General features: G+C 38.1%; 2 protein-coding genes across 6 annotated transcripts in view; one reads left to right on the top strand and one right to left on the bottom strand.

Moving 5' to 3' along the window:
• Positions 1 to 699: 699 nt before the first annotated feature.
• On the bottom strand, positions 700 to 12,390 carry lg4h11orf49 (linkage group 4 C11orf49 homolog). Its single transcript, XM_044192369.1, has 9 exons — positions 12,145 to 12,390; positions 11,919 to 12,021; positions 11,077 to 11,207; positions 10,032 to 10,116; positions 7,692 to 7,777; positions 6,929 to 7,136; positions 5,229 to 5,338; positions 3,364 to 3,427; positions 700 to 3,085 (listed from the first exon to the last, which is right to left on the bottom strand). Exons 1-9 carry the CDS (start codon positions 12,224 to 12,226, stop codon positions 2,917 to 2,919), a joined length of 1,038 nt encoding a protein of 345 aa, XP_044048304.1. The 5' UTR covers positions 12,227 to 12,390; the 3' UTR covers positions 700 to 2,916.
• A 4,322-nt stretch (positions 12,391 to 16,712) lies between these two features.
• ckap5 (cytoskeleton associated protein 5) overlaps positions 16,713 to 20,999 on the top strand; it is a 51,542-nt gene continuing 47,255 nt past the window's right edge. For 4 of the 5 annotated variants that reach the window (XM_044192371.1, XM_044192372.1, XM_044192373.1 and 1 more), the window contains exons 1-2: positions 16,741 to 16,844; positions 19,332 to 19,429. In XM_044192371.1, coding sequence (XP_044048306.1) covers positions 19,373 to 19,429 — 57 coding nt within the window. In that variant the 5' untranslated portion in view covers positions 16,741 to 16,844; positions 19,332 to 19,372. Of the gene's footprint in view, positions 16,845 to 19,331; positions 19,430 to 20,999 lie in introns of all 5 variants that reach the window. The other variant, XM_044192370.1, reaches the window with a different exon arrangement.

A 20,999-nucleotide genomic window follows, 5' to 3' on the forward strand; every position in this document is an offset into this window, starting at 1 on the left:
CATTCAGGTGACAGATGATGTCCTGCATATTGCACTTCATGTTTGTACCTGTTTTGTGTCTTGTTTTGTACCTTGCACCTTATGTGTAGTCTGAATGTTTGCTTCACTACCACTGAATGTTGCATCATACATTCTTTTTGTTTTGCACCTGGGACCAGAAGAAACACAATTTTGTTCCTCTGTGTACTGTACTGCACTGAATACAGATGGATGACAATAAAGTCTCTCTTATCTCATCTCTTATGAGTAGTCCTGTAGCTGGATATGACTTGGTACACCTGCTACCGAATGTTAAGGTATGTCACTGGGACTCAAGAGCTGATATTTGGCCAACTAGGGTTTAATTGGTATATGGAGCTGGCATTGTCCCTCAGTCAGTCAGTCATTGTGGTCCAATGCTATTTGATTACATATTTACTGTAGAACTGGTCAATACTACACCAGTTTTCAATGGGAAGATGTTAATCTAAGATGATTGTAATGTGAGATTTTGCACAAGTGTGTGTGTGTGTGTGTGTGTGTGTGTGTGTGTGTGTGTGTGTGTGTGTGTGTGTGAACATAATGCAAAGACTAATGCTACTGTCGTCCTAATAATGAATTATTAATAATAATTAATGTCTTAACTGAGATTTTTGTGGAGATTTTTTTGTCCCATGACCTCACTGCTTTTGTAGCCTAGGAGAATAAAAATACACGGCACAATGCTGAATACTTTTATATCTTGGCATGAAAATGGTTAAAGGTACTGACAAGCCGTACAAGGCATGTAGCTTCTATCTGAAAATAGTGGTCTTGGTCTCCAAAACCTGTATCACCCTTTACACAGGGCAAACCTTTTCTTTGACTAAAAATACCATTTCTTGCCTTTCAGACAACCATTGTCTTCCATTAATTTCAGAAACAGTATGAAAACAATTCTCTCATGCAACAGAAATTTTACATTGTCAAAATATAAGCATACAGGAAGTTCACTATGATGGATTACACATTTCAAGTTTCAAGTCTCTGTTGTTTGAGGAGCACACTAAAATGAATGAAGATCAATGGCCTGGAAGAAAGGAAAAGCCTATTTAAAAGTCCTCATGTAGTGTACTGTCCACCACATGTTCATTTCCATGCCAGCCATCTGAGGTGCACCACAGGAAGTTGCTCTGATCCACCAGAAAGTGTCCTTTCTATGTATTCCACTTTTGTGACTCATCAATATAGATATATCCTTTATAGATACTGTATGTATGTATGTTTGTATAGGACGTATTATTGTATGCTGTTGGTTTGACCAAAACCTGGGTGTAACACTGCATGATATTGATGTTTTAAAATGAAGACGCACAGAAGATGCACAGACTGGTGATAATAATGGTGGTTATTCTTGTCAATAAATCACGTTTACAACTGCATTTAGAATACATGTTCTTTAGTTGGAACCAAATGACCTTCTTTTTATAGAATATAAGTAAGTTTACCACATTTTTATAAATGATTTTTAACTGGATTTTATTTACATTGGCTACTTTCAGACTTACTGCTATGTATGAATACGCTGGAAGACTAAACTTTGGCAGTTGTAACAACCCTTGCTTTTTTTCAAAGATTAATTTATCACATACTCATATTTTAAATGGTGGATGTGATGGAGGATAGTGTCTATAGGATAATTAGCATAATAATTTAAAAAAAGATAAAATGTCAAAGATATAAAATTCTAATTAAATGTAATATAAGTATTAAAATGCTGTGCATATTTTCATATGTATATAGGCAAACTATATAATATAAAAAAATCTCTCAGGAAAGAAACTTTTTTCTGAGATTTCTGATATAATATGAAAGAATTTCACTGTAATTGTTGTGCAGATTAACAAATAAAGAACTTTACTAAATAAAAAATAGCACTGTAGATATAGTTGATGCTTGAGCTGTTCACTGCAGGTTATGAACAGGCAGGAATTATTCCTTCTTTAACATGCTCAACACAACAGATTGAGAAACACAGAGAACATGTATCTGTCATTGCAATCAATGACTTATTATAATACTTTTTACTTTCTTCAGGGAACTTATAGTGTTAATGTCCAGTGTTGTGGCCACCCTTTTAATGGAAAGATTTAAAGCAGCAGTTAGTAAATCAAGCATTTACAGGCAATAATTCCACCTCAAATATGACAGAGGTTTCTATCTTTTAGTCTGGTCACTCTGTAAAACCAGCAATGAAACCTGCCTTGTTTTGCTTAATAAGGAGGAGCTAACTAACAGTTCCTAAGACAACTTTATTAGTTAAGTTAGTACTTTATTAATTTGTGGAGAGTTTTGGTGTTTCATGATGATATGGTGTAAATGCTGTTTCAGAGTTTTCTCCAACATGACAACAAAATTTCAGGGAAAATTGTAAATATTTGTCATTGAGTGTTATTGCTGATATTCCACTTGGTTATATTGTACTTGTTACCAGCAAAAGAAATAACATTACTACTAACCAATATTGATGGGAATACAAACATTTTGTTTGGAGATTACATAAAATTCAAAATACACTGCAGAGTAGCGGCGTGTCACATGACCATGAGCAGACATGAGACTTACACATCATCAGCACCACACAGCATATAAAGAACAATATGTCACTTGAATAGTGAATCTAGAGTGCTGCCCTGTATTGAGGGTTATTCTGATTGTCATTTTACTTAATCACTCACTGCTTTTCTGGACATCAATGCTGGACAAAAAGAAGACAATGGCGTATGGCGTCGCAGGTTGTAGTGTTCTCTTGCACCGATGTGCACTTATCCACTACTAGTGTGTGGGTTTACATAGCAAATAATGAGCAAGAAAGTTTTGATGTGTACCATACAGCTACAGTGTGTTCTGGACTTAAAACGGAAGGTGACATGTCACAGACTGGTGAAAGGTTAGAGGTCAGTTTTCAGAGGAGTCTGTCTCTTCTGTGGAGCCGTCGCTTTCCACCTCCATCTTCCTCCTGTGGTGGATGTTCCTCCTGGGGGAGGCCTTCCTCTGCACCTCCTTCAGTCCCCCCACTGCACTGCCACTGCTGTTGCTGCCAGGACTTAATGAGATCTGGGCGATTCTGGACAGCACAGGACAAGAAAGTACATGTAAAAAGAAGAACAGAAGATAGGAGAAGAGAGGAAAAAAGAAAACAAAGAAGATAGGAAGTAAAGGGCAAATAAAGGAAAGCGATGAGGACAACAAATTTAGAACAGCACAGCAAAAGGAAAGAAAAAGAAAATCACGTTAAAATGTGTTTGCTTGTTATGATTCAGTCACCTTGTGCAGTACACAGTATACTGTATGTGCCTGTTGATACAGGTAGGTAGGTAGGTGTGTGTGTGTGTGTGTTCTCACAGTTTGTCCAGTTCCTGGTCCATCTCTGGGTCAATAAGCAAGTCTGCCTTGCTGGGTAATGCTCCTGCAGAAAGAAGGAAGTTTTTTAAAGCTGTATTAATGAATATTCCCTACATTTGTATTGCATCAAAGTATTCTGAGTAATGTGAAAGGTGGTCACTTGTAGTAAACCCAGAGAATTATGGCCAAATCAGCCTCTTTTAGCCTGTAGCCAGCTGTTTCCAGCAGAAAAAGCTCTGATAAACCCACTGTACACTATCCGCCCAGCACCAAACAGCAGACAAACAAAGTTAGCTACCAGCTGGTGAACATTGTGGAGCATTTAGCAGCTAAAGAGCCAGATATATTTCTCAGGAGTTGGTGGAGACCAAAACAGAGCGGAGAGTAAATATTGAACTTAAATTCATCAGGCATGACTTCAAATGAATGATAAAGTTGGTCTGTGTCTACTTGATGCAAGCAACTGTTGCTAACAAGTTCACCATAACTTTACAACGTAAAGCACAGCTTAGAAATTGTGGCAATCGGGCACTTAGGATTTTAAAGTACCTCAATTGCCTCCATGAGCTGTGTGTCACAGCCACTGCTGCAGCTCCAGCTCCTGACCGTGTTGTTGAATGGGCCTAATCAGTGGGCCGAACTGCAATATCTACCTTCTTGTTGTTTTAAGAACACCAGCATGCACCTGTCCCTTTCACTTCAAGCAGTATATTTGCATAATGACTCTCCCTCCTCTGTCTGTTTGGAACATTGTAGTTTTTCTATACATCCCTTCTTAACAGATCTCTGCTTGATTACAAAACCAGAATCAGTGTTGATCTTGAATGCGACTAACATTTCAACAAAAGCTATAGGCAGCATAGTGCATAAGGGATCAGTGAAAAAATAAGCATTACTGGAAGTCAAGCTGAATTAGCTCTTGTCAGTATAACCCAACAGTTGTTGACTGAACTTAAAAAAATTGTCTACTTAAGTTCAGTTTAATGGAGTCATTACTGTATGTTTAACATAACTAATGGATTAATTTAACAAACTTCTCAGTACCAGTACCACTTGTTTAAAACATGGTGGACAGCTTAAAATATAGGTTATTTCTAATAATTAATACAATAGACAAATGAAAACACTAATAATAATCTTTAATATTTAACAAAAATGAAATGGAGCTCTGTTAATAACTAAAAGCAGGAATTAGCACATCAAAATAATTTTAACGGCTGCAGGGAGGAAAATAGGCGATATGCTAGATATGAAAACTACTAGGGCAAACTATTAAAGCTACTCATTTATGTGTATACTATAGACACATTTTTTAAATAATAAAAGGCTAATCTCTTAATCTGAATTTATTGGGTTTTTTCCATTTTATTCTGGTGCCAGCAGCTGCAACTGAAAGTGTGCATTGGGTTATGGAGACGTTTGTGCACATCCTGGTTACATTATTAATTATTCATGACAGTTTGGCAGTTTGAGCTCCAAAAGGGAAAACTACATACAATATTTTTCATTGGGTCATCAAATCAAGTCTGCTCACAGTTTTGCCTTAAACTGTTAAATCAAGTAAAGTCTACAGGTAGTCGAGTCTCAAGAAAGTCGAGTCTCATAACAGACGAGTCCAAGTCTTAGTCTCAAGTCTACACTTCTGGTATATACAGTAGTAATGTATGAAATCTGTATGCCAAAGTGGATATAATCGTAAAGCTAACAGTGTGCGCTTATACACAAATCATACAATTGTACACTTTACAACATATGTAATTTTAACAGCATTTTGTATGTGTCAGCAGCAGCAGTAGTAGTAGTAGTAGTAGTAGTAGTAGTAGTAGTAGTAGTAATAATAGGGTAATGTGTAATGTTAAACTTACCAATAGTTTGGTTGATGGTCTCATGTTTAGCCAAGCTCATTAGGAAGCTGTAGTAAGAGACTTTGTCAGTCTGTCCTAGTGCTTCCCTCATACAGGACCTGGGAGGATGACTACACACACACAAAAAGTCAAGTCAGCTAAAACACACACTACTCCTGTTTGTGTTCAGCTGCATACTGTAGATGAGACCAGGACATTTCTGGTCATTTCGGTGCCCTAGTCCAGACAGGCACTGGTGCCCCTGAGGAAATTAATCTTTTCATATTCAAATCATTTGATATTTTAAGTTTAATCAAGTTCACTAAACTTCTGGTCATGTCATCAACAACACATAGTATGTCAATTAGTACCTCGGATACTCCAAGACTATTAGACAATGTACCGTCAAAAAATTTGACAATATCACCACAGGATGTGGGACTGGTTAACACTCCCCCTATCCATATCACTGTCAAACCAGGGCACGGCCCTATATGGCTTCCTCAATACCGCCTCAAACCAGAACAACAAGAGGGCATTACTGACACAATCCAAGGTCTGCTTCAAACTGGCGTCCTCATTCCATACAAGTCTACATGGAACACTCCCATTCTACCTGTGACAAAAGGGGAAGGAAAAGGCTGGAGGGTGGTGCAAGATTTTGGCCCGGTAAATGCTGCCACAGTACCTGAGGCCCTCCCTGTTCCTGAACCATGGCCCTCCAAAACATTGGTCCACAGCACCAGTACTTCACAGTGGTGGACTTGGCCAATGCATTTTTCTGCCTACCTTTGGACCAAGAATCAAGACAATATTTTGCTTTCACGTATAAGGACCACACACATACTTACACCAGATTACCACAAGGCTATCGGGGACAGCCCTGGACTGTTCAACACTGTACTAAAACAACACCTCACACCTTTGGCTCTACCCCAAGATGTAGTGGACATACAGTACGTAGACGACATTCTCTTGGCTGCGCCTACAGCTGAAGCCTGCCTGACTGCTTTACACTCCTTGCTCACTTTGCTCGCGGAACAGGGGTACAAGGTCAGGTTGTAGTGTGTAGTTGCATTAATTTCATTCACAGTGCTACCTGCTACATACTGTAAGGTAATTGCTCAAGGGTTTTATTTTAATGATGATTATTATTTATTATTGCATATTTATAGAATTTTCAATGTTTCAGTTTGTTTTTTTGTTTTTTTTATTAATTGTATCATTTAATGTTAAATTCTTTACATTTTGTAACTTTTAAGGTTTTATTTAATTAAAATTTTAAACTTTAATTGTATGTTTAGAAGTGTTTGGGCACCCCTAGGCTTACAGAAATGGTTTAACATGAACGCTCAACAGCCAATGGGAAATGAGGACATTGACCTTTTCAAATTGGAAAGGTGTACAAATAGCTAAAAAGTATGTGAAAATGGCATGTGGAATCATATGTAGACAACATGTTACGAACATGTTAACGAGTTAACAACACATTGTATGTGTTATTTATGCATCAAATTTTCACGATAATAATGTGTAGACAAAATGTTAATAACGTGTTGTCAGAGGTCAGTTTCATGTGTTTTTGGCCTCTCTGGCCTTCCATATTCTGGCAGTCATGTCTTTTCTTCTAAATACCATATATACTATAATACCAAAGAGCAAGTTTCTAGAGGGTGTCTGACCCGAGTGAGTGAGGACTGAAATGTGTCTGTGTGTTTTACCTGCGTTTGAACCTGTCACAGAGGGCGTCTATACACTGAGCCAGAGTGGATGGCTCCACCCCGTCCTGTTGCTGCTCCTCTTTATCGTTCTCCTCTGCGGCCACAGAGGGGAGCTGCTCAAGGGAGGTGGATGTGGGAACGATCACAGTGTTGGGACTCTTCCCTGATAACAGATCGTGGTAGATCACCAGCACGCTGTCCAGGAACTCTACAGACACAGGGGACAATGGGCAGTTGGAAGTCAGGGGGTTCAATTCTGTTTTATTCAGCATTTGGTTAGAAATGGGATTCAACTGCTAACATTGCCTTTCAGATATCTGACCACAGAGATCATTCCAGTGTGGTGTACCAGATGTTTCCTCAACAGAGTGTAAATTTTTCTCTCTGTCTTAAAGAGAGCAAAGCTTCTCATCCTAAAACAATTTAATCATCAATCAGAGTTTTACCCCATAAGGGGCTAAACAACAATCAATCCGTAATGAAAATTGAGTTAGACATATTAAACATTGGTATAATGTTTAATATATATAGTTTTTAATAGCATCCACTCAAAATATCGGTATAGGAATCCAACTATAGATTATCACATTTTAACTTTAAAATTACTCTTTAAAATTTGATTCTGTTGAGAAATAATAAGAAACAAATACTCATCACTAAACACACCCATGTTAATAAGGGTTACAGCCAAACTAAATGAACTGAATGTATGAGCCTAGACATACTGTACATAACCAATATGAAACAGTAGTTTCTATTGCACCTTGGTAGTAGAACTGCAGCTGGAAGGCATAAAGAAAATCAGAGAAAGACATCAGACAATCTATGGCGTCGTCCACCAGAGCAATTCTACAGGAAATAAAAAAAACAGTTAACAACAGTTTACATTAGTCTACTGTCAACCAGTTACAGTGGTATGAAAAAGTGTTTGTTTGAAGAAGAACAAAATGAAGACTTTGGAGTGGCCTAGTCAAAGTCCTGACCTGAATCCTATTGAGATGCTGTAGCATGACCTTAAAAAGGCAGTTCATGCTCGAAAACCCTCCAATGTGGCTGAATTACAACAATTCTGCAAAGATGAGTGGGCCAAAATTCCTCCACAGCGCTGTAAAAGACTCATTGCAAGTTATCGCAAACGCTTGATTGCAGTTGTTGCTGCTAAGGGTGGCCCAACCAGTTATTAGGTTTAGGGGGCAATCACTTTTTCACACAGGGCCATGTAGGTTTGGATTTGGTTTTCCCTTAATAATAACAACCTTCATTTAAAAACTGCATTTTGTGTTTACTTGTGCTATCTTTGACTAATATTTACATTTGTTTGATGATCTGAAACATTGTGTGTGACAAACATGCAAAAAAATAAGAAATCAGGAAGGGGGCAAACACTTTTGCACACCACTGTATATATATATATATATATATATATATATATTTTTTTTTTTTTTTTTTAATAATATTGTCCATACTTTTTGGTCAAACTGAAGTGATACTGGGATGGGATTTATATATAGATGGGTGACAAATTAAAGGAAAAACCAACATGAAGTGTCTTAGTATGGAATCAGGCCACCACAAGCCTCCAGAACAGCTTCAGTGCCTTGCCAAGTCTGTAGAACTCGATTGGAGGAACGAACACCATTCCTCCACAAGATATTCCATCAATCACACTATGTTCTTCTAATCTTTATTGTGCGATTGCTGCAAGCACTTTTTTGTTTATTGCATCGCTACTCCTACATACTTTCAGCTATAGAAACTATCAAAATGTTCAGCTCTTTGAGGACATTCAGCCTATGACTTTTCTTCTTTCAACCTTTCAGACTTTTTAAAATATTAAGCTATTTTCAAAAAAAAAAATTCGATGTAAGTCACTGGAGCAATCTTCAAATCCTCTTTAAATCTACTCCACTTTAAAATACTACTAGTTTGGCATACTTTCAGCTACAAACATCATTTAAACTTTTAAGTTGTCACAAGACTTAACTATTAAACTTTGATTCAGCTTTTTGATATCTTTTACATTTTTTGCAATATCGCAATTTATGTTTTATGCTTTTTTCAGTTCTTATGAGTTCATAATGGGTGTGTATTGGCAAGAAATGTTCAGCGCTTGAGTGGGTGACATCGTTGCTAGAGTGCAGGGCACCTGTAAAATCTTTTCTGTTCAACTTGCTCTCATGCCCACAATTTTCACTCTTCATACAAAATGTATACATCATTTGTAGACAAACTTGTCCTGGTTCAGATCATGTAACTATTTAAGCCATAGGACATACACTTTTTGAATTGTCTGCCTCAAAGCACCAAGAGAGCTCATCAACTGTCGCATTGACTGTAATGATAATTTAGCTCTGACACGCCTGAGTAAAAACATTAAAATTAAGCAGAGCTCTGTTGCACAATTAAAACCTAAAAAACATACAGCATTAAAGACATTCACAAACATCACTAAATAGATTTGAAGATGAATTTTTATATTATATCATTTGGTGTTGTGGTAATGGTGGTGGAGACCATTGTTTTACAAACTGGTCCAAAATCTTCAAAAGCTGTTCAACTGGGTTGAGATCTGGTGACTGTAAAGGCCGTGGCATTTTTTTCACGTCATTTTCATACTCACCAAACCATTCAGTGAGCCCTGGTCCACGGAAGCATCTGCATTTGATATGTTTCTCCACTCTTTTATTCAGGTTTTTCCTTGAATTTGTCCCCCGTCTGTAGCTCTCAATTCTATTTTTGAAATACAAATCCCCCAAGAACCACTGGTTGCTTTACTGGGAGTTATCCCTGAAGGAATTGAAAGCAGAAGTCATTCATATCTTTTTCAGATTCTCCTAGTGGCAGCCATTAAAGGAATCACTGTAAACTGGTTAAAACCCACTGTCCCAACATTTCAGTCATGGGTAGAGCGCTTGTGGCTACTCCATAAAATGGAAGAAATAACACATGAGGCTCCAGAAGAAGAAATTCTTGAGAAGGTGGTGCACTGCTATGTCAGTTATGATATGAGATGAACACCCCCCTCTTCCATTTTGGTTTCTTTTGTTGATGCAGGACGTGTATGTAGACTGTACAGTGTAGTGTGTTGTGTCGATGTACTGACCTGGCTGCACTCTGCACCATCTCCACTGGGAAGTCTGGACATAATAACTGCAGCAGAGACCTGAACTCCAGCATGGACAGTAGGTCTGGAGTACAACAAGACATAAAACTAATTTTAGTTGCAGAATATACATCAATGAACCACTGATTTAATGTTAATGACAGTCAAACCAACTGGTCAAGCCAAGCTATTAAGCTCCTCTCCTGTGGAATCCCAGTTTGGGTTCGGGAGGCAGACACCATCTCCACATTTAAGAGTAGGCTTAAGACTTTCCTCTTTGATAGAGCTTATAGTTAGAGCTGACTTGGGGGAGTCCTGAACCATCCCTTAGTTATGCTGCTATAGTGCTAGATTGCCAGGAGCCCATGATCTATCTATCTGTCTATCTATCTATCAATTCAGTTGGGCTTTGTTGGCATGGGAAACAGATATTAACACTGCCAAAGCATGCGTGAAATAGGTGGGTGGTCAGACAGGCTGGCTTGGGTTAGCTCTTTGAATTCAGCTAACCCAAGTCCAGCTTCTGCAGCGCCATACTCTCCTTCAGCTGGTTGGTGGCACTGGCAGGTGTGGGAGGAGCAGAGATGGACAAGGTGGTGGGGTTCCCTAATGGGCTCTCATCATCTTCACTGTCAGAGCATTGATCCTCTTGACGTCCACCTCAGCTTTCAACAGGGGAAATGCCTCTTCCTTACCTCTTCTTTAGTGTCCTTTCTGATGATTATTTGAAGGTAATTTTGTAAAATGTCCCGCTTTTTTAAGGTCCACGTTCGAGTTGTATTCAGGAGCTCTCCCTTATGAATTGGCGCTATATAAATAAAATTGAATAAATGACTGTACACTATTGTGTATTTGATGTGACTTCCTATTATTGATTCAATTAATTCACTTAAACAGTAAGAACTTAGGACTTAAGATGACTCTTATGTTATAACATAAACCTAGCCTTATTTAGAGAAAGGGGCATTTATTTAACAACTAACACAATCTAACCATCATGAAAACAGAAAAGGTTCTATTGTAATTATTTCTGGCTCTCACTCACCTCCACTCTTGCCGATCTGTCTGAAGCATCTCCAGAAGACTCTGATGAAGGAAACTCTGTTATGAGGCGTGGCCCTGATGTAGCTATACTCTCTGAAGAGGATGTGGTTACTGTTCTTCACACTGCTGAAACTACAAACACACACAAATTACACAAAGAAGCAAATTCCACTCTACCTCAAAATTCATGTAATTAGTTAGCTAAAAATTATACACAAGATGCACTAAATTGCGTTTACTTCCACCAACTATCTCAGTTAGCATCACAGTGTTACTTGTGAAACAGAAATGTGATCTAGTTTTGTAGAGACTTTTCACTGTTTAAATTACATTAGCTACATACTGTACATTCAGCACAAAAGCGGGAAAAGCGAATGTGCATCATGGGCTTTTACAAAGGCAGTGTACAAGCATGCATTGTATATTTATTTATCTATTTCATTATTTGAAAAATTCCTAACACTTTATACCCAGAAGTGTGCACAAACGTGTATTGTTACACATTATCCTATATTTGCACTGGTTTATGATACGTTTCCTACAATGAAAAGCAGCCACTACAATGGTAATAGAATGAATATGACTATACACTGTAGACCTCCTATTGGATAAGCTGTTTTAGGGTGGTTTGCAAAATGAAAATGCATGCTAATTTGTAGTGAATTTCCAGTTTCATTATTGTCTGTACTTTTCCCAATATCACCTTTGGTGGAGATATGTAATTTAAAAATGTTTGCATTAGCCTCCAAAACCCTACATCAGTCAAAACTGTTTCCCAGGTCTGTTGTTGGAGAAGCCTCCCTACACATGTAACTAGGTGATTGTGTATTCAGTGCAACATACTATTCAGCAAAGTAGCGGATAACCCCAAACTGGATGTATTCCTCTTTATGTTCCAGCAGCTGGGTCACTGCATCACTCAGGTAAAACAACACATTACTGTCCGCTGTAAGAAAGAGGGCGATGGATAGACAGTTAACGATTGTTAAATTAAAGTGGACACACACACACACACACACAAAAAAAAAAGAGCTAAAGACCTCAACGGCACAGCTAACACACAACCTACCGAGATATTCGTCAACTGGAACGGTGGAATTAAAACGGTTCATTCTGCGCGTCCTTTCAGGAGATAACGTTGAAATTAACATTAATAAACTTGATATGTATGTAGCTATAATCGCAGAACTGTCTAGCTAGCTGTGTACACAATTTAGTAATTTAATTTCTGTAGCCTTGTGATTTTGCTAGCTATGATAGCACTGACTGCCCTGACATGGTGGGCTTCCTTGGAAACAGCGGGATGTTTTGAGTTACATTAATTAAATGTCCCCGAACAACACAGTATACAAAAGGTTCCTTTGACACGGATGATTTAAAAAACAACAACAATGATTTTAATGTGCTTCTGGCAGAGATTTATATGTGGTTGATGATACAGCCTAAATTAAAATTGGCAAATAAATATATGTTGTCAGCTAAAATACTAATCCCTACCATTATAATTTAAGGTTATTACTTTGTAAGCAATAACCTTAAATTGTAGGCTATAGTGTAGCAGAAATAGACACATTAAAGGATTGAAAACCACATTAGGTTATGTTATTTGTCACTTAAATGTTGTGTTTGTGGTTTTAGGCTTATTATTACTATTTCAGTGTCTGTTATATTGAAGCCTCAATTTTTAGGCTTGTTTTGTTGTTCCTGGACTTCAGAAAGGATTAAAATAAGGCTGTAATTGCAATGACTTCTGTCATTATGAACTTGCAGATTTGCTTGCAATAATTTGTATCTTTATTATATCAAGTACTACAGTACTTCTCTTTGAAGCAGGTGAAACATAACTTCTTCTTCTTCTTTTATTTTGATTGGCGGTTGGCAACCAGCTTGCAGGTGCATTACCGCCACGTACCGGACTGGAGTGTGGAACAGTAGATTGGCAGACATTTGTCAAAACACACAAATTTAACAAAACAAAACAAACAAAAATAATTTTAAAAAACTTAAATTATCTCTATTAACCCTGTTTCCTTCAGGTATTTAATTAGGTGATTGTATATTCCCTGTGTCGCATCTCCAAGTATGTTCCCCCACAGTGACACTTAGTTTAGCTTTCTTTAATACTGATGTCAGTTCCTTCCTTTCCTCCTCATAGGCCCTACACTCCAGCAGCACATGCTGGACATATTCAGGATGACCACGGTGTGTGCATCTACTGGTTAGGTGTTTTATGAAGTGTCTTAAGTCCAGTATGTCCTATCCTGAGACGGGTAATGACTGCCCCTTCCTTTCGGTTCCTACACTTCCCTGTAGGCTTCCATTCTCATCTTTGTGAAACATACCTAGACACAAGTGAAACTAATCAGGGAGCGAGCAGACAATCAAACACTGAAGGAAAAACAAACAAAGGTAGGAAGTAAAGCTATAAGACACATGAGGGAGAACTCTTACCAAAAATAAAACAGGAAATAAGGGTTTAATTTCAGAGCAGCCAATCAAATTTTTTTCAGGGATAAGCAATATATTTGAGGGTCCAATCAGCAAAGGAATTTCATATCTTGGGGGCAAGCCATAGTTCAAATGCAACCACTCAATGCCTTTGTCTATCAGAATCAGAAATTTGTCTAGTGACAAATAAGGGGCACATTCAATCTGAAAACGGTTTGCAGACAGGTTTCCATCAAACTGTACATCGCAAGCAGTCGGAGTGAAGGGAACAGGCTGAAAAGAGCTTGAGGCTTGGGCCGGACAGTGAGCAGGAGTCAGACACATCAGAGAGGACTTCATGAGACCTCCCACAAGTGCAGAGAACCATGTTCGTGGATAAATTCAACTTTGTTGTATTCATATGTAAACTGGTGTACATCGGATTAAAACAAAATGACAGGAATGAGAGAATCGAAACAATTGTGGAAACAGCAAAAGAGTATGATGAACCCGTTCATATATGATGTGTCTAGTGATTAAACTAGTAATGGTACTTACCATCTTTCAGGGAATAGCAGAAGTTTAACAGCAAATGGACAGGAATTTAAGAAGGTCATAAAGGATTTAAAGGACAAATCAGATATACTATGCATTCAAGAAACATGGCTGAGACCACATCTAGATTTTGTATTGGCAGGATACAATTCAGTCAGACATGATCGAGTAAATAAACAAGGGGGTGGCTGTCTCACATTCAGTAAAGATAATTTAGCATACAGAAGAATACATCCTTCAGGTGGACATGAATGCACAGTTATTGAGGTATACAGAGCACAAGGCTCAATCAAAATAATGAATTATTATAATCCATGTCAAACTTGTTTGAGGAAATACTGGGAGAGGAAAGTCACAGAGAAGTTTGGTGCGGTGACTGCAATACACACAATAGTCTATGGGGAAGTGATCATACTGATTGTAATGGTACAGTGATTGAAGAAGTGATAGATATCAGAAATCTTGTTTGTATAAACAATAGTAAAGGAACAAGATTAGATATAAATAGGAATGAGATGCCATGTATTGATTTAACATTGGTTTCTGCAAATATGAGTATGTGAATGGAAAATATGCAACAATAACGTAGGTAGTGACCATTTTCCCATTATATGTAATATAAATATAGATAGATGTACCCAAGAAAGTTCTCCTATATAGATGGTGCTTTAAAAAGGCTCAATGGGACAAATTTAAAGAATGCTACAGGGAATTAGCTAGTAACATTAAAATGAATGGAAACGTAGATGAATGTGCTAGTGAAATGACATGTATGATAACTGAAGCTGCCTCAAAAAGTATACCTAAAACTGTGATATCAGGGAATAAGAGAAAAGTGGTGGAATGATGAGTGTAGCTTGGCTATTAAAGAAATAAATAGTGCTTTCAGAAACCTCAGAAACAACATGAATGTGGAAAAGACCCATAGCACGCAACATAATTAAAACAGCTAAAAGGAATACCTGGAGACAGTTTTGTTCTTCTATTGGAAGAGAGAGAGATCATGTATGGGTCATGTACGGAACATGGTTAAAAAGATGAGTGAGAGAAAGATAAGCAATAAAATATCAGTACTTGCAGATGAGACAATTTAGCAATAATAGATATGGAAAATGCCAACCTCCTAGGAAGAGTATTTGCCAGTGTTCACAGTGGAAATCACCTTACTGAAAGACAAAAACAAAAGAAAGAAGAAGTCCTAAAAGATAATGAAAAGGTGCTGGTAAAAAGGTAGAAATCAGCTCAGCTTTGGATATTGAATTCACCTTGAGGGAAATGAGAAGGGCATTAAAGGGCAGCAGATATTCTGCTCCGATATTCTGTCAAGATCAGCTGAGTTATGCTATGTTCAGTTAGTTACCAGAGGGAGCGTTAGAAATAGTGTTGAAACTTTTCAATAAGATATGGACAGAGGGAAGACTACCTGTTAAATGGAAGATGGTATTAATTTGACCATTTGCTAACCCAGGGAAAGCGTGTCAGTCTGTATGACCCTAAGTCGTTAAACTGGACACTGATCAGTACATCTCTGCAATACTTGACATAATTGTGCAATATCCTGTGTAATACTCCTGTGCAATATTTTAGTTTAAAATTCCCTATTTATTGATATTGATATTACTCATACCTCTATTACTGCTGTGCAATATCCTCCGTCTCATTATAACCTTAATAAGCTACACTTAACTTGACAGTTCATGCACTATCACCATATACCGTATTATTATCATCAACCGGTAAACCCACTTGGTACTTCACACTTATTTTATTTTATACTTATACCCACTTGGCACTTAATTTATTTTCTGACCTGTATTATAGTGTATTATATTTTTTGCTAGTACTTCTATTCCTGTGTGCACTGAGGTAAAGGCAAGCTGCTGTAACAAAAGAGTTTCCCCTCGGAGATCAATAAAGTATTTCTAATTCTGATTCTGTTGATTCTGCAACAAATAAGTAATTATGTAATATGTAACTGAGTCGACTCTCAGAAAGTAACGGAACCATAAGATCCGGTTCCTTTCAGAGAGTGATTGGCATCACTACCCTCTCACTCTGCTGCGAGTCTGCTTTACGTGCGTCGCTTTAAATGTTGCCACCGCAAGGAACTGTAGGACGACATTATCTCCTTTCCTTTCATAAAGGGTGGTCCACTGTATCATATGCCAAAGGAGATATGAAAGGAAACACTGAAGCACCTTTCCTTAGCATTCCTTCATAAGCAATAAGACTACTTGACCGCGACGCAGTTCTCTTTATACGTCTATGCTCAAAGCCAACATCCAATCACAAAGCCGCGTTGAAGTACGAATACTAGCCAATCACAGCACAGTAGGGCGGGGCCTGCCGCAAAACGGGTGGGGGAAAAAAATAACGCCACCCCTCCTCTGTCTCCCCGCCCTTGGAGGCAATTCAAAAAGCTGCAACAAGTTGGACATAAGCAGCAGTGATAGGACCGGAAATCGGTCTGCATTTGTATTTGAAATAAGACCGCAACATGTCTCAATTGTACAGACAGATAAATAAATAAGTGAAACTGTATTTCACATTGTTGGTTTACTTAAGATGTTTACTAATACACAATATGTGTTAATGTATTCGATATTTTGTATTAACAGAGAAACGTAGGTTCCAGTTTTATTTCGAACCGGAAGTTGTGTTTTGTCTTCTGGGCGGCACTGGCAACGCTCGTATAAAGCTCAGCTGGGCTTCTCCTTAGTGATCTCATTGTCACCCTCCATCTAACTGGACAGCCAGCTTCGCATTGTCTCCTAGAGACGCAAACAGGTATTCCAGAAACAAAATTATTATTATTATTATATTAGTTAAAACTCGTAACGTTATTAGACTCTGGGCTAGCATGCTAGGTTGTTGTGGTGCTGCAGCTGTCATTGAGAACTGCGTTGTTAGGCCTGGCTGTGTTGGCGCGGATGAAAGGTTAGCTCATAGCCTTGTTTCTAAGCAGCTAACGGCGGCTACCGACAGCTAGTAGTTAAAACAATAAGATTTCTCTCTGAACATTTGCTGGACCTAATACGTTTATATCACATATGTTAACAAGCTACATATTGGTCGTCAACGTGAGCTGCTTGTATTTTGCAGAAGAGGCTTTAACTAGAATGAGCGGGTTGATGTGCTAACGTAGCAACTCTTACTGTTGTTGCTAAGTTAGCTAGTTAAGGGCGATCTGACTAGCTAATAACTAACGACAGCTAAGTTAACTGTTAGTTAAGATGCTGACCACTCCGCCTGAGCAAAGTGGAAACAGTATTTGTGACAACCAGTGAAATGGATAGGTGGTACCACAGCTTGCGAACGGTTGCTTACCAAATTGAGTATGACTGGGTGTATTTGAGGGTGCAGTCTAGTTTCTGAATGCACGCAGAGTATGTGTACTCAAAATTTCAAGTTTTTTAGATACATTTCTGTCTAAATTCAGTGATACTTTAAGCCCTCGTGTGTTCATTCTTGTATGCAATTAAAATGTTAAATCTGAATTCTGGCGGTTTGCTGCTGCCTCCCTCATGTCATGCTTGTGAAACAAAGTGTGTAACTGCCATTACAGCTGGGTGATATATATATATATATATATATATATATATATATATATATATATATATATATATATATATATATATATATATATATATATATATATATAAAGTATTGTGATATGTGCAAGTTCGTCTGTGGTTTTGGTTATAGTATTGTAATCTAACATACATTTTGCTTGTATGTGTACACATACTTGGCCAATAAAGCTGATTCTGATTTGTACGTTAAAACATCTCTGAACTAGACTGTTGTGTCAGAGTTCAGTGAATATTGAATGAGTCTGCCTGCTTGGACATCATATCCACATTACTAATGAGTTGTTTTATGTTGTATCACCCACCCATAGTTTAGATTCTGTATGTAAGCAACAATAGCTAGTTGCTTGAGCAAAATATCATCACATTGTCAGCAAGAATACTGTGTTAAATTTAACATTGAGTATTGCACAGCTTTACAGTTTTCAGGATGTCTTTCTTACGCATATCCCAGTTTCTTTTTACTAGAACTTCCAGCTGGGTGTCAGTGAACCATGGTGGCTGACAAAAAGAAGAAGCATTTCTTAAATTGAAATGTTTTTAAAGGATGCATGCAGAATCTTTCAAATGTGACGAGATGATTCTTGGATGGGTATCAGGTCCTATTCTATGTGTATGTATGCCTACCTTTATGAATAAATAAGGTCACATTTGAATTAGCAATTTTTATGGAGTTTGGTGCTCCGTCCATCCAGAGGAGGGTCTGTAATTTTTGTTTAACACATTTGTAGCAAGTGTTGTGAATTTTTAAGGATGCTATTGTGGGTCAGTTTTCCCATAGGCTTTTTGAAAAGGTTAAATTAACTAAGTTTGCACTGCTCATGTGTAAGACTGCCTCCAAGCTGACAGTATTTTGCAAGATGTGGATGTCTTTAGTCTGTTTACTAGACTGGATTGGATCAATATGAAATATGAACCCATAGCCCCTCCCTGAATATGCATTAGAGAATCACATGCTTATGCTTTCAAATGGAAGTGATTGAGCATGGGAATAAGTGAGTGCCATTGCAACTGAAGAAATTACTTCCCTACATGATTTGGAGTATTTTATTGACATAAACTGACAAAGTATCTTTGGTGAAGCACTCTTACAGGACTTGAGATTGAATAGACTGTTACAGCAACTGAGCCTGAGCTTTTTGTTATCAAGTAATAGTGTCTGCCTCAATAATCCATTATTGGTTGGCCTCTTATCCCTTCATGTTTGCTTGTTTCAACAAAAATTGCTCATATGTTCCACTTTTCTTTTGGTCACCTGGAAAAAGTTTTAAAACCACTGATCTAGGTTACGTACTGTAGATAGGTGAATGGATCTTATATATTTGGTTGCAGCAGCAGAATATGTTGTGTGTATGAAGTTGCATCCCTGGCAATTTGGAAATTGTAAATGCAGGTCCAGTTATGTGTATTTGTGTTTATCTCTACAAAACAGTCATAAGAGTATAATTTGCTCTGTACAGTAAAAGTTTTGTTGAATGTTCCCAGCAGAGGTGTGAATGCAGCTGAAAAGCCAATTTTTCTGATGAAATGGATTTTTGTTTTAAAGCAGTGCTCCACTGACACCAGGATTTCTGTGATGATTTTCAGGTTTAATTCATTCCTCCATCAGTAAACCACAAATGAAATGCACCAAATATAATTTTGTGTCGTTAATGCTGTTGCTGTTGTTGTTGTTGTTTTCCAGTTGAGCACCTTTTGGGGAAGCCCGCCCCCTGTGTGGCCACCATGGGGGACGATAGCGAGTGGATGAAGCTTCCCATCGACCAGAAATGTGAACACAAGGTGACTGATTCACTGACTGACGTTTGTCCTCAATTATATTCCCTGCAGTTTACTTCAGTTCGCTCAGTTTAGAAAGATTTCCTTTAAGTCAAATAATGACAAGAGATGTTTGTTATATGTCACCCATCCCATATACTTTCGCCTCCAAAGAAATTTTGGTTATGGTTATTTATAGTGATTGGTTTTGCCCTTTTCTCAAACTTTTTGTCTCCAAACCTAACCAAGTAGTTCTGGTGCCTAAACCAAACTGCGACCGTCACCTGAAATGTTTCTCAATAAGCTTTATTTTGAAAGTCCAAGTGGAAGTTGCATATTTATTATTGCTAACCATGGAATGAGTATTGGGGCCTAACTGTACTGTATGGGGGTAGAAGTTATGAAATGTAGCATGGGGCGAGAGCATTCAGGGCTTTGGATACATGGTAAATGGACTGTACTTTATATAGCGCCTTTCTAGTCTTTTTTGACTACTCAAAGCGCTTCAACTACATATCACATTCAGGTGCCAACTGCTCATCAGTTGAAAGAAAGTAATGCACTTTGGGGTTCACTTTTGTGGGCTGGGGGAAGCTGGGATCGAACCCTAACCCTGAACTTCCGATTGGTGGACGACCCACAGTCGTAAACAGAAAAATTTTGTAAGGGATTCAGTATCGAATGGGGAGTCAGAACAAAGATGCTAGTATGGCTGGGTATCAATTCTCGATACCTTTTTTAAAAAGGTATTGAAATAACCCAGTATCAAGTAGTATCGTCAAACGATACCTGCATTTGATCCTTTTTGTACCCAGATCTAGAAAAAAAATTACTATTTGTATTTTATGCGACGTGTGATTGGCCCACTACAGCTAGCAGCTACATACAGCGGGCTGCTGCCGGGCAGCCCCTCGGCACACGGTGCACTTCTCCGACGGGCTGGACCTGGACCCAGTGCCACTGTATTTTTTAGTTTTTTATGGTGACGGTATTACCAAAAAAAAGGATATTCCACTCAAAAACATGATTTTACCTCTTTTCACTCTATTGGGCAAGTAAGGGAACATATCTTAAGAAAGAAAGATTGGCTCCAAATAGGAATGAATAGAATGATAGGCCTACATGTGCTTTGGAAGGAGTAGCCTGCCCCATAATATAGGTTAATTAGTAAATGTAATGTGATTCATTCTCAGAGTTTGAGCACAACATCACAGCCGTCTACTAAAAAAGAAATGGAATCCCCTGTTAGGAAAAAACAACGCATGCATGCGTACAGGAACCAGTTAGTTTGAAAACCAGTTGGGACATAACACCGGCAAGAGCAGAGGGCTCTTTCATGTAACAACAAAGTCAGCTGAGCTAACGTTATCGGTGCAGTATGAAGTTCCACAAAAAGCAACGTGAGAAACATTTTTCCACATCCAACCTACTACCCTGGTTATTTAATTGGCTTCAAATGAGACGTAACCTTCACACAATTTCTCTTGACTGTCCCTCAATATTACAAAATTAGTCCAACGTAGAGTACAATGGACTTTAGCCACATTAGCCCTGCAACATGCTAATGCCAAGTTCAACAGGCTAAGCTGCAAAA

This window comes from Siniperca chuatsi, linkage group LG4 (assembly GCF_020085105.1).
Source record: "Siniperca chuatsi isolate FFG_IHB_CAS linkage group LG4, ASM2008510v1, whole genome shotgun sequence".
In the NCBI taxonomy this organism is placed as follows: Eukaryota; Metazoa; Chordata; class Actinopteri; order Centrarchiformes; family Sinipercidae; genus Siniperca; species Siniperca chuatsi.